Source organism: Eleginops maclovinus, chromosome 18 (genome assembly GCF_036324505.1).
Source record: "Eleginops maclovinus isolate JMC-PN-2008 ecotype Puerto Natales chromosome 18, JC_Emac_rtc_rv5, whole genome shotgun sequence".
Taxonomy (NCBI): Eukaryota; Metazoa; Chordata; class Actinopteri; order Perciformes; family Eleginopidae; genus Eleginops; species Eleginops maclovinus.
In genome coordinates, this window is record NC_086366.1 from 579,803 (window position 1) to 593,984 (window position 14,182).

General features: G+C 44.7%; 1 protein-coding gene across 1 annotated transcript; it reads right to left on the reverse strand.

The window, feature by feature from the left end:
* Positions 1-12,767: 12,767 nt before the first annotated feature.
* On the reverse strand, positions 12,768-14,048 carry LOC134880423 (uncharacterized). Its single transcript, XM_063907360.1, has one exon. The coding sequence runs from the start codon at positions 13,488-13,490 to the stop codon at positions 12,768-12,770; it is 723 nt and encodes a 240-aa protein (XP_063763430.1). The 5' UTR covers positions 13,491-14,048.
* Between the last annotated feature and the right edge of the window lie 134 nt (positions 14,049-14,182).

Genomic DNA, 14,182 nt, shown 5'->3' on the forward strand with positions numbered 1-14,182 from the left:
CGTCTGAGTCGTGTGGGTTTTTGACCTCCTGTGGAGCTCCTCACACACAGTTTCAAACACTGGAAACAAAGTAAGGATTAAGAAAGGTGGAGAATAAAGTCAAATACCAGCGAGTAGAAATCCTCTGTTACAAATCAAAGTCCAGTCGCACTCAAGCAGTAATATTAACATGAGAGTAAAGGTAAAGTGACTGACCAGATTTATCAAAGGTTTCTATATGTCTCTATTTTATTCTGACATTTTGATTTGGACATATTTTACTTACCTTATTATCTGTGGATATTTATATATTTCTGTCTGCTACATTACTCATTTCTTTAGTAGTTTTCACCTCATTTTAACTTGGATATTCGACTACAAACCAGACTTTTTAGAGCTGTATTAAAGCTGTAACCCTATCTCCACTACATTTCTACTTGAATATTTTAATGATATTATATACAGTATATATATATATATATATATACTGTATATATATATATATACAGTATATATATATATATATATATACATACAGTATATATATATATATATATATACTGTATGTATATATATATATATATATATACATACAGTATATATATATATATATATATACTGTATATATATATATATATATATACAGTATATATATATATACAGTATATATATATATACTGTATATATATATATATACTGTATATATATATATATATACAGTATATATACATATATACTGTATATATATATATACAAATCCAGCATCAGGTCAATGAACAAAATGTTTGACATCATGTCAGGACTGTAAAACTTTGCCCCCCCTCCCTGGGTGTTCAGCTCAGTTTCCAGTTCAAACAGTCTGACCCCCCCCCCAGGTGAAGATGTTTTACTGTCATTATTTTTAAGGTTTTTGTCTTTAGGGGTATTTTATTTATTGAAGTCGAACATGAAATCTTTTTCAGTCGTGTTCTTCGTTGCTCGGAGTAAATCAGGACTTTGGTCTTCAGCTCAGTTTCCAGTTTAACCAGTCTGACCATGATCCTCCTCTCCTTTAGGAACAAAAGAAGGAGACGCCCCCACCCCCTGCACCCTGATCCGCCCCCCTCAGGTGAAGATGAAGGGGTTTCTCCTCCCTGGGGGATCCTAAAACAGGGTCCCGGCCCCGCCGAGGGTCCCCTGAGGCTGAGCGGGGGCCGAGGGAAAGTGGTGTCCTGCAGCCAGGCTAATGACTCCGCAGCTGTCCCACAGATCGAGTCTCCTGGCAGGAATGTGAACACCGGCTCACCCCGGATCACAGGCTCTAGGAGCCGGGAGAGGAGCGGGGTCATTAAAGAGGCCGAACCCTGAAACCAGATCCCCCCCCCACCTCCCACCTGATCAGGGGGAACGGCCTCACCGACGCGTTCTCGCAGCGCCCGACAGATTGGCCTCGGAGAACATCGATAATGACAACGCTTCCCTGCTTCCAGTTCTCCTCAAGAGTATCCTGCTGCGAGCTCGGGTTTCAAATACTCAGATACTTCTACTACTGCTAGTCCTCTACTCTGGTACTGAGGAAGTACTGCTGCAGATCTGAAGAAGTACTGCTGCAGATCTGATGAAGTACTGCTGCAGATCTGAGGAAGTACTGCTGCAGATCTGAGGAAGTACTGCTGCAGATCTGAGGAACTTCTGCTGCAGATCTGATTGCAATAGTGCAGCCTGACCCCCTGCAGGCCACACTGGTGTGGAGGACCACCAGGGAGCCGGAGGTCTCTCCTCCCAGTGGCCATCTATGCCCCTCACCCTTCAGTCAGGAGAGCTGCTGCTGTGCAGTGTATAATCATGCTGCTGTGTTTTCTGTATCTTTGTAACTCTGGCTCAACACTTTCCTTCAGGATGAACAAAGTCTGACCCGATCTTAAGGTATTTAGTTTAGATTTGATGGAAATCATTTTCGATATCTCAATGTGAAATCATTTATGTTATCTTATGGTTGTTTTTCTTCCTATGTGTTTATGTCTGCACCATTAACAAGACTAATTCTGTGTTGGTATGAACCTGGTTCTGGTTCAGCGATCAGGGTAATTCCTCTCTGTGCCAGAGGGGGGAGACAGCTGCAGCTTTCACATTATAAATCTGCATTTTTACTTTGTCCTTAAAAACAAAGATCTCTGATCCAAAGAAGGGACGGACGTACAGCAGAGGACATATGGTTAACATATCTAATTATGATATGATCAGGAGTGTGTGTGTGTGTGTGTGTGTGTGTGTGTGTGTGTGTGTGTGTGTGTGTGTGTGTGTGTGTGTGTGTGTGTGTGTGTGTGTGTGTGTGTGTGCGAGAGAGAGAGCACACTCCAATGATTAGTCTCTAACAGTAATTAGCTGATTGATGAAGAAATGATGAGGGTGGGTTCACAGTCAGGAATGCTAAACACACAGAAAGAAAAGGATACAGATTTAGAAACACAAATCAGAACTCATGCAGGAACATCTGCAGCAGCTCTTCAACACATGCAGCATCTAGAGAACATTCAGCAGAGGAAACATGAGCAGTTTACTAAAAGCTGCAGAAACCAAACGCTGCAAGAAGCTCCAACACAACGGAGACCAGGGGACACTAAAGAGAGACGCACACAGCTGGAGACCAGGGGACACTAAAGAGAGACGCACACAGCTGGAGACCAGGGTACACTAAAGAGAGACGTACACAGCTGGAGACCAGGGGACACTAAAGAGAGACGCACACAGCTGGAGACCAGGGGACACTAAAGAGAGACGTACACAGCTGGAGACCAGGGGACACTAAAGAGAGACGTACACAGCTGGAGACCAGGGGACACTAAAGAGAGACGCACAGAGCTGGAGACCAGGGGACACTAAAGAGAGACGCACACAGCTGGAGACCAGGGGACAATAAAACAGCTGAGACCAGGGGACACTAAAGAGAGACGCACACAGCTGGAGACCAGGGGGACACTGAAAGAGAGACGTACACAGCTGGAGACCAGGGGACACTAAAGAGAGACGTACACAGCTGGAGACCAGGGGACACTAAAGAGAGAACGCACAGAGCTGAGACCAGGGGACACTAAGAGAGACGCACACAGCTGGAGACCAGGGGACAATAAAGAGAGACGCACACAGCTGGAGACCAGGGACACTAAAGAGAGACGCACACAGCTGGAGGACCAGGGGACAATAAAGAGAGACGGCACACAGCTGGAGAGACCGGCAGGGACACTGATAGAGAGACGCACACAGCTGGAGACCAGGGACACTAAAGAGAGACGCACACAGCTGGAGGTACCCAGGGTACACTAAAGAGAGACGCACACAGTGGAGACAGGGGGACACTAAAGAGAGACGCTAAAGAGAGACGCACACAGCTGGAGACCAGGGGACACTAAAGAGAGACGCACACAGCTGGAGACCATGGGACACTAAAGAGAGACGCACACAGCCTGAGACCAGGGGACACTAAAGAGAGACGCACACAGCTGGAGACAGGGGACACTAAAGAGAGACGCTAAAGAGAGACGCACACAGCTGGAGACCAGGGGACACTAAAGAGACGCTAAAGAGAGACGCACACAGCTGGAGACCAGGGGACACTAAAGAGAGACGCACACAGCTGGAGACCATGGGACACTAAAGAGAGACGCACACAGCTGGGACCGGAGCGCTGGGGGACGTTCAGGATCATAAAGCTGTCTCTGTCTCTGTCTCTGTCTCTGTTGTTGTTCTCCTGAAATGTTTTCTGGTCTTTCTTTAACAACGTGATCACATGACTCCTGATGTCACTGCAGATCTGCTGGAAGCTAGCTCACTAACGTAGCTAACATTCAGATAGACTGACAGACACTTCCAGCTCTGAGACAGACTCACTCTCAGACAGAGAATTATGTGTGTGTGTGTGTGTGTGTGTGTGTGTGTGTGTGTGTGTGTGTGTGTGTGTGTGTGTGTGTTGTGGTGTGTGTGTGTGTGTGTGTGTGTGTGTGTGTGTGTGGTGGGGGTTAATTGTTGAGCAGTAGACTGCAGGAGTTAGTGTGTTGGTCTAAAGTTACTCATCCTCACACAGAATGCCATAAAGAGTCATTAACCATTAAACTGAGAGCACACACACACACACACACACACACAAACACACACACACACACACACACACACACACACACACACACATACAGCAGGAAATGTGAGCAGCGGCGAGTGGCGGGCATTTTTCTTAAGAGGCTCAAATAACTGCAGTCGCGTGTTAGAAGTGTGTGTGTGTGTGTGTGTGTGTGTGTGTGTGTGTGTGTGTGTGCAATATGAGAAACCACACACACACACACACACACACACACCACACACCCACACACACACACACACACACACTGGCAGCGCCCCATGAATCTGAGCCTCTCTAACAAAGGACACACTCTGATTGAACTCACCAACAGTTAAATTAATAACCAGTTGAACCGGTCCACACAGAAACCGGGAGCCTGTGAGTCTGCTGCAGGCCCCCTCCGGTATCATTACATGTAATCCATGTTTTCTCTGCTCTCCTCGCTTCCGCCGCCGACTACAGAGGAATTCCATTTGGAATATGAACTGTTCCTGTTGGAACATCATCAGGAGATCTTTACACCAAATCTGCGCCTCAACGTAATCGATGACCCGGAAACCGCTGCGCGTTCTGAGCACGTGTCCTAAAGTCCTACAGCCCTCAAATGTCTTTTTAGATATTTGAGAAATATTTTTCTAGTTTTGGACATTTTTTGATCTGGTTGAAGTATTTCAGTGTTCCTCTTGACATTTATTTGGGTGTTTTTTTATATGTTTTGCCTTTAGCGAAAATGTAGGCTTTGGATATGGTTTGAAAATGTTCATCTGTTAAATCTGTTAAGTGTCTGAACCTTTGTAGAGTTTTCTTATTTGATTTCGGGTTTAAAAATATGATTCGGGTTTTTTGACCTTTTGAGTGTTTCTAAAGAGAGATGTAAATCTGTCTTAGTTTACATTTGTTATTTTGGTCATTTAGATATTTTTTGAATTAGGAATTTCTCTGTGAAGCTTTTTAGTGTTTAAGAGTTTTGACCTTCCGGATCACCGTGCACAGAACCTCTGACCTCGTCCTTGTTTTTCTGAACTTTAATAGACCGGATGTTTCCTCCTCTCGGGCAGCTCCGACAGACACCGAAGTTTCTGCTCTCATTAATAAACGCTGATGATGCCGCTTCTCTCTAAAAGCTGTTTTATCATTCTGATCACCCTGCAGGAGGAGACAGGAGGAGACAGGAGGAGATGAATGGAGGGAGAGGAGGAGACAGGAGGAGACAGGAGGAGATGAATGGAGAGAGAGGAGGAAAGGTCAGGAGACGATGATGTTCAACAACCAAGTACTCAGAATATCAATCCAAGGATCTCGTTAATGAGGCAGCCTGAGATTACAGAAGAGTCTCTACTTTAAAGAGTCCTCTCCTGCTGATGTTCAGGTGTATATCCGTATTAGAGTCCACTTTTTAAAAACCCCTCCTTTCTGATTTCAGGTGGGAAAAATCAGTAAGTTTTGAGTCCTACCCTTTTAAAAACCTCTCCTTTCTGATGTTCCCGGTGGGAAATCAGTAAGTAGTGTCCCCCTAAATTTTAAAAAGTTTTCCCCCCCTGCTTTATGTTTTGGGGTATAAACAAAAATTAAATTTTTCTCTACCTTTAAAGAGTCCCCTCTTGCTGATGTTCAGGGTAATCAGTTGTAATCTCTACTTTTTTTTAAAAGAAATTTCCCCCCCCTGCTGGGGTTCAGGGTAAAACATATGGGCCTACTTTAAAAAGAGTCCTCTCCGCGATGTTCAGGGTTAAAAATTTAGTAGGGTGTCCTCTAAATTTAAAAATCCCTCCTGCTTTTGTTCAGGTGGGATATCATTTTGTAGTGTTTTCCCCACTTTAAAGATCCTCTCCTGCTGATTTTCCCGGTGTATATCAGTAGTTTTCTCTACTTTTAAAAAGTCCTCTCCTGCGATGTTAGGGGTATATCAGTTATGTAAATTCTCTACTTTTAAAAAGTCCTCCCTCTGATGTTCAGGGGTAATCATATGAAAGTCCCCCTAAATTTTAAAAAGTCCTCTCCTGCTGATTTTTCAGGGGTAAATCAGTAGTAAAATCCCAAATTTTAAAAAGTCCTCTTCCTGCTGATGTTCAGGGTATATCATTAAATTTGAGTCTTCTTTAAAAAGTCCTCTCCTGCTGATTTTTCAGGTGTATACAGAAAATAATTTCTTACTTTAAAAAAGTCCCCCCTCCTGCTGATGTTTTTAGAGTAATATCAGTATGTGCTCTCCACTTTAAAGAAATCCATCTCCTCGAAGGGTTTAAGGGGGTATATCATAAGTAGTGTCTCAACTTTTTAAAAGGGCCCTCCGCGATGTTTTAGTGTATTCAGTAAAGTAAGCCCCTACCCTTTTAAAAATCCCCCTCCTCTGATTTCAGGGTAAAAACCGTAAAGTATTTTCTCCCACTTTAAAGAGTCCCTCCTCTGAAGTTTTAAGGGGTATATCAGAAAGTAGTTTCCTACTTTAAAAAGTCCCTCTCCCCGCTGAAAAATTTAGGTGTTCAAAAGAGTCCCCCAAATTTAAAGAAGGAAAAATTTCCTCTCCTGTTTTAAGTTCAGGGTAAATCAGTAAAGTTTGTCTCTTTCTTTAAAAAAGTCCTCTCCTGCTGATGTTCAAGGGGAAAAACAGTGTGTCTCCACTTTTAAAAAGTCCCCTCCCCCGCCGAAGTTTTAGGTTTTAAATCAGTTTGTAAGTCTCTACTTTTAAAAAGTTTCCCTCCTGCTGATGTTTTAGGTGTATATCAGTAGTGTCCCCTACTTTAAAGAGTCCCCCTTTCTGAAGTTCATGGTATACAATATTATTTTCTCTACTTTAAAAAGTCCCTCCTGCTGAATTTTCAGGTGTTTTATCATTTTTATTCTCTACTTTAAAGGGTCCTCTCCTCTGATGTTTAGGGGTATAAAACAGTATGTTTTTGCCCCTATTTTAAAAGTCCCCCTCCCCGCTGAAAGTTCAGGTGGAAATCATATGTCTCTACTTTTAAAAAGTCCCCCTCCTGCGATGTTAAAGGGGAAAAACAGGGATGTAAGTCCCCCTACTTTAAAGAGTCCCTCCCTGCTGATGTTTTAGGGTATAAACAAAAATGTAATTTTCTACTTTAAAGAGCCTCTCCCGCTGAAGTTCGAGGGGGTTATCAGTATGTGTGTCTCTACTTTTAAAAAATCCCCCCTCCTCTGATGTTCAGGGGGTTAAAACATATGTTCGTCTCTACTTTAAAAAGTCCTCTCCTGCTGATGTTTTTAGGTAATTTTCAGTATGTAGTGTCTCTACTTTTTAAGAGTCCCCCTCCTGCTGATGTTTTTAGGGGTAAACATATGTTGAGTTTTCTAAATTTAAAGAGTCCCTCCTGCTGATGTTCAGGGTTAATCAGGGATGTAGTGGGCTCTACTTTTAAAAAGTTTCCCCCCTGCTTTATGTTAGGTGGGATATAGTTTTGTAATGTCTCAAAATTAAAGATTTCCCTTTTCCCGCTGATGTTCAGGGGAAAAACCCTATGTAAATGGGTTTTACTTTAAAAAAGTCCTTTCCCGCTGATGTTTGGGTATATTTAGTAATTTTTGTCCCCAAATTTAAAGGGGGTCCCTTTCCGCCCATTTCAAGGGTATACAGTATGTCCCCCCAAATTTAAAAGAGTCCCCCTCCCTGTTGTTTTTGGGGTATATCATTAAATGTCCCCCTACTTTTAAAAAATCCTCTCCCCGCTGATGTTTTAGGTGTAAATCATTTTTTTAAATGTCTCAAATTTAAAGAGTCCCTCCTTCGAGGTTTTGGTGTATATTCAGTATGGATGTCCCTACTTTTAAAAAGCCCTCTCCCCCCGAAGTTCATGTTAAAACCCGTAGTATTTTCCCCCTAATTTTTTAAAAATTTCCCTCCCTGATGTTCAAGGGGTATATCAATTTTGTAAAAGTCTCTAAATTTAAAGAGTCCCTCTTTCCCCTGATGGGTTTAGGTGTATATCAGTATGTAGCTTCCCCTACTTTAAAAAAGTCCCTCTCCTCTGATGTTCATGTGTATATCAGTAAGTAGAGTCTCTAATTTTAAAAGTCCCCCCCTTTTTTTACGGGTTTTAAAAGTCCTCTCCGCGATTTTCAGGGGTTTTTAAACATATGTTGGTTCTACTTTAAAGAGTCCCTTTTTCCGGGTGAGTTCTGTGTTAAACAGTAAGTAGTCTCTACTTTTAAAAAGTTTCCCCTCCTGCTGTGTTCAAGGGGTATATCAGTAAGGGAGTGTCTCCCACTTTAAAAGGGGTCCCTCTCCTGCTGATGTTTTAGGTGTATTCAGTATGTAATTTTCATCAAATTTAAAAGAGGTTGCATTGGTGGGTTTTAAGGGGGGTTTCAAAATGAAAAACCCCCTTTAAAAGTTTCCCCGCTGATTTCAAAGGTTTTATATCATCCCGTAAAAGTCCCCAAATTTAAAATTTTCCCCCCCTGCCGATGTCATGTATATCAAAATAGTGCCCCCTACTTTAAAGAGTCCCCACCCCGCGATGTTCAGGGGGTATATCAGTAAAGTAGTGGTTTTCTACTTTAAAAAAGCCCCCCCCTGCGAAATTTAAGGGGTATTTCATTTTTAGCGTCTTTTACTTTTTAAAAAGTCCCCTCCTTCGATGTTTTTAGGTGTAAAAAAATAAAGTTGTCCCCCCTACTTTAAAAGCCCCTCCTTCTGATGGTTTTAGTTTTATATCAATTTTGAACGTCTCTACTTTAAAAAAATCCCCTCCTCTGATGTTCAGGGGGTATAACAGTATGTAAGCCCCTACTTTAAAGAGTTTTCCCCTCCTGGGTTTGATTTAAAAGGGGTATAACAGTATGTTTTGTCCCCAACTTTAAAAGCCCTCCTGCCCAAATTTTAGGGGTTTTAAACAGTAAGTACGTCCCTACTTTAAAAAGAGTCCTCTCCCCTTTAAGTTCAAGGGTATAACAGTATTAAGTTTCCCCCTACTTTAAAGTTTCCCTCCTCTGATGTTTTTGGTGTAAAACATATGTAATGTCTCTACTTTTTAAAAAGTCCTCCCCGCTGATGTTCAGGGTAAAATCAGTAATTTTGGGCTCAAATTTAAAGGTCCCCCCCCCTGCTGATGTTTAGGTGTAATCAGTAAGTAGCCTCTACTTTAAAGAGCCTCCTCCTGGGTGATGTTCAGGTGTAATATCAGTAAAACCCATATTTGAGCTTGAATAATCACTGTATATCTCTCCGTTATTTCTCCTCTTGTCTGCCTGATGCAGTTTACTCAGAATATAAATGCATTCATCATTAGTTTGTGGATCAGAGGAAGATTTATTTACCATTGTATCTTATTGTTGTATTTTTTATACACATTTCTTGTGCTCTTTCTAATAAAGTATTGTTTGACATTTTCTATGTTTGTTGATTTATCTGAGAAGGTTCTTGTTCTTCATCTTCTTCTTCGTCCTCAGCAGTATTTCAGGTATTAACAGCTTTCATTAAAAGTGATGTTGAATATTATAATAAAGGATTGTAAATCAAACAGCTTTCTGTTAGTGTGTTCTGATGTTTGAATTCATTCATTAATCATTGATTAAGTGAGTAAATACATGTCAGTGAGTAAGCAGGTTAAAGAAATAAATGAGTGAAATAAGTAAAGGAAGTAAGATCCCTGCAGAAACACAAGCAGGAGGCGCTGACCCTGCTGATGGATCTCTGAAACCCTCCAAAATAACAGCTTCGTTCAGCAGCAGACATTTCATAACTACGATTCCCACCGTCCGACCTGTGTGACCGGGTGGATGCTGCTCAGCATCTTCTTCACTTTCCTTGTTGCCTTTTATTTGTGCAGTACAGTTGAGCTGCAGTCAGATGTGCTGCGTGTCTGCACCGGAAGACTTTGTCAATAAAGTTGTTTTGCTGATTCAACTCTGACCTGCAGCCTGCTGATTGGACTGACTGTTCATCCTTTGGTAAAGTACTCTGAACAATATTACAAACGCTCTGTCACTGAGGTTCTGTTTGAATACGCTGATGCTGCCAAAGAGCCGAGGGTCGGACAGCAGATCATTATTTTGCATGTTTTATTTGAGTTAGTTCCACATCATATTCAACCTCCAGTTTGTTCATCAATAAAACAACAAGGCTTTTCATTAGAGATTTAGAGCAGGGCTATTCCACTCAAGTTCAACCAGGTCCAGTTAGAGAACATGTCCTCAAGCAAAGGTCCGGAACACCAACATGTCTAAGTGGTTCTGAATGAGTGATATCCATCAGCTGAGACAGCTGTATCAACGTCTGCATGGAATCAACAACTGACTGTCATCAAACAAACAAAGGACAACAACAACATGTCCCTGGAGCTACAGAACCAGAACCACACTGTAGATATGTTAGTGTTCCACTCGGGCTCAGAACCACACTGTAGATATGTTAGTGTTCCACTCGGGCTCAGAACCACACTGTAGATATGTTAGTGTTCCACTCGGGCTCAGAACCACACTGTAGATATGTTAGTGTTCCACTCGGGCTCAGAACCATACTGTAGATATGTTAGTGTTCCACTCGGGCTCAGAACCACACTGTAGATATGTTAGTGTTCCACTCGGGCTCAGAACCACACTGTAGATATGTTAGTGTTCCACTCGGGCTCAGAACCACACTGTAGATATGTTAGTGTTCCACTCGGGCTCAGAACCACACTGTAGATATGTTAGTGTTCCACTCGGGCTCAGAACCACACTGTAGATATGCTAGTGTTCCACTCGGGCTCAGAACCACACTGTAGATATGTTAGTGTTCCACTCGGGCTCAGAACCACACTGTAGATATGTTAGTGTTCCACTCGGGCTCAGAACCACACTGTAGATATGTTAGTGTTCCACTCGGGCTGTGTGTAGAATCAGAGAGAGATCAGTAGCTTTTGGAAATGTGTGCATCTCAACAGAGCTGAATGTAGAGAGCACAGAAAGAGCAGCAGCCGTCTTCTCTCTCCCCTCACTCTTCTCTCCGCCGTCTCTCTCCCTTCACTCTTCTCTCCGCCTTCTCTCTGTTTCCCACTAACTCATCCCTCCCCTCTCTCGTCTCTCCGTCTTCTCTCTCCCACTAACTTTTCTCTCCCTTCACTCTTCTCTCCGCCTTCTCTCTCTGTCTCCCGCTAACTCATCTCTCCCCTCACTCTTCTCTCTGCCTTCTCTCTCCCACTAACTCATCCCTCCCCTCACTCGTCTCTCCGTCTTCTCTCTCCCACTAACTTTTCTCTCCCTTCACTCTTCTCTCCGCCTCTCTCTGTCTCCCGCTAACTCATCTCTCCCCTCACTCTTCTCTCCGCCTTCTCTGTCCCACTAACTCGTCTCTCCCTCACTCTTCTCTCCGCCTTCTCTCTCCCACTAACTCGTCTCTCCCTTCACTCTTCTCTCCGCCTTCTCTCTCTGTCTCCCGCTAACTCGTCTCTCCCTTCACTCTTCTCTCCGCCTTCTCTCTCCCACTAACTCGTCTCTCCCCTCACTCTTCTCTCCGCCTTCTCTCTCCCACTAACTCGTCTCTCCCCTCACTCGTCTCTCCGTCTTCTCTCTCCCACTAACTCATCCCTCCCCTCACTCGTCTCTCCGTCTTCTCTCTCCCACTAACTTTTCTCTCCCTTCACTCTTCTCTCCGCCTCTCTCTGTCTCCCGCTAACTCATCTCTCCCCTCACTCTTCTCTCCGCCTTCTCTGTCCCACTAACTCGTCTCTCCCCTCACTCTTCTCTCCGCCTTCTCTCTCCCACTAACTCGTCCCTCCCTTCACTCTTCTCTCCGCCTTCTCTCTCTGTCTCCTGCTAACTCGTCTCTCCCCTCACTCTTCTCTCCGCCTTCTCTCTCCCACTAACTCGTCTCTCCCCTCACTCGTCTCTCCGTCTTCTCTCTCCCACTAACTTTTCTCTCCCTTCACTCTTCTCTCCGCCTTCTCTCTCTGTCTCCCGCTAACTCGTCTCTCCCCTCACTCTTCTCTCTGCCTTCTCTTTCCCACTAACTCGTCTCTACCTTCACTCTTCTCTCCGCCTTCTCTCTCTGTCTCCCACTAACTCGTCTCTCCCCTCACTCTTCTCTCCGCCTTCTCTTTCCCACTAACTCGTCTCTCCCTTCACTGTTCTCTCCGTCTTCTCCTCTGTCTCCCGCTAACTCGTCTCTCCCCTCACTCTTCTCTCCGCCTTCTCTCTCTGTCTCCCGCTAACTCGTCTCTCCCCTCACTCTTCTCTCCGCCTTCTCTCTCCCACTAACTCGTCTCTCCCCTCACTCTTCTCTCCGCCTTCTTTCTCCCACTAACTCGTCTCCCCTCACTCTTCTCTCCGCCTTCTTTCTCCCACGATGAAATAAATGGAATACAGATGAAGCGGTTCCTTTGGCCTCCAGTAATGTTACATTAGTGAGTTAAACCATGTATATATAGCTGGTGTCATTTAACCCTTTCTGGAGATGTTTCTGCATGAGTGTTGATCTGTGTTTCTATATCTGCATCCTTTCAATGCAAACATCCTTCCTCAGAGATGTTTCTGGCTGTACTTCTCCTCTGACTGGAGCACCTTCTCTAGAAACCATCTGTTGGAAACAAATTCTCCTAATTCACATTACTTATTTGCATTTAAAAAGTTTGCATTCAAATTGAAATAGCTTATGATACACGGACATCCATGGTCGAACCGAACCTCTCATTGGTCCAGTCGGTCAGAGCCCAGCGCTCACGTCTTATATTTCTAACGTGTCTCAAGAGGCTCCGACACACTAGCTGATGAGTGTCGCTTTAACAACAAGCCCCTCCCCTTTTCCTGGTGACTCAGAAGTCCTGGCGCCAATCATCTGCTGGCATGTCGGGAGGGTGGTGTCTTGGGCGGAGCCAAGTGTGGGAACGGGGTCCGGAAATGAGTGACAGTCTGGCTGTGGGGGGGGTTCAGTCCTGTCATGTGACATCTGCTGCATCTCCACTGTTGGCCCTGACCCCCTGTCCTGCACCTGACCTATAACCCAAGCGCACCCCGAGCAGCTGGTACCATGTGACCCCGCCACCCCTCCCCTCCTCACCCGGCCCCTCCCCCCTCTGGGTGGTGCCCGCCTGCCTCCCCGGCTCTGATTGGCTCTCTGGTTGTGTTGTTGCACCTTCTGCAGAGCCAGCGCCGCCAGGTCCGAGTGCGACGACGTGCTGTCAATCATCCTCCGGCCCAGTGCCAGCGGCCTGACGGGCAGCGCCAGCCGGAGCCGGAGCCAGAAGCGGGACCGCCGAGGCTCGGACCGGGAACCTCGCCAGGTGACGGTAGCGGCGGCGGCCTGACGGAGCTGAGCCGCCTCCGCGCAGGGCAGCTTGTTGACGGAGCGGTACACAACGGCAGCGATGGAGGCCCGCTGGTTGTGCTGAAGGTACAAACCCAGCCGACACTCCAGCAGGCTGAAGCTCTTCTCGGACAGGAAGTCCGGGCTGAGGATGAAGACGAGGCGGCGGCTTCGCTGCATGGCGTACAGGATGGACTCTGATTGGTCTGACGGGGGAGAAACAGGAAGTGTCAGGAACAACGGCTGACAAACAAACCTGGATAAAAAGTCCCAGAGCTGCAAGCGTTGGAATCATTCATGATATGAAGATGAACAAATAAAATGACAGATACTGGCCTCTACATCACCCAAACCATCCTGTACTCCTGGAGCCGACATCTTACGTGTTTTAACCTCTTGTTCTACAAAACACCCCCCCATCCTCAAAGCCCCCAGAGTCCTGAAACACTGTGAGATTAAACTCAAATAAAATCCATCAACAGCTGTCTGAAGATCACACACCACTGAGTCTCATCCGAGTACAGCAATGACCAGATGAAGATGAAGATGAAGAGAGACTCTGAGCTTTTCCGTGCTCTGATTGGCAGTTCAGCTTCAGACAGTCATGTGGGGAGAATCCTTCCTTGGTGTCCGGTGTGTACTAGCATACCTTTTGTCCTGATGTAATTTTAGCATTATGCTAGTACTGCTGCTAACGTGTCTATAATAAACACATCTATTTTAAATGTGTGTTTTTATGGACAACTGAGAATGTGTGTGTTTCAGACGTCTGGAAAATAATAATTTTTTAACGATATGAGCATTATGACCCTCTACCTGGTGGGGAGGATCAGATGGAGGACAGGAAGTGAAAGATGATGGTCACAAACCAG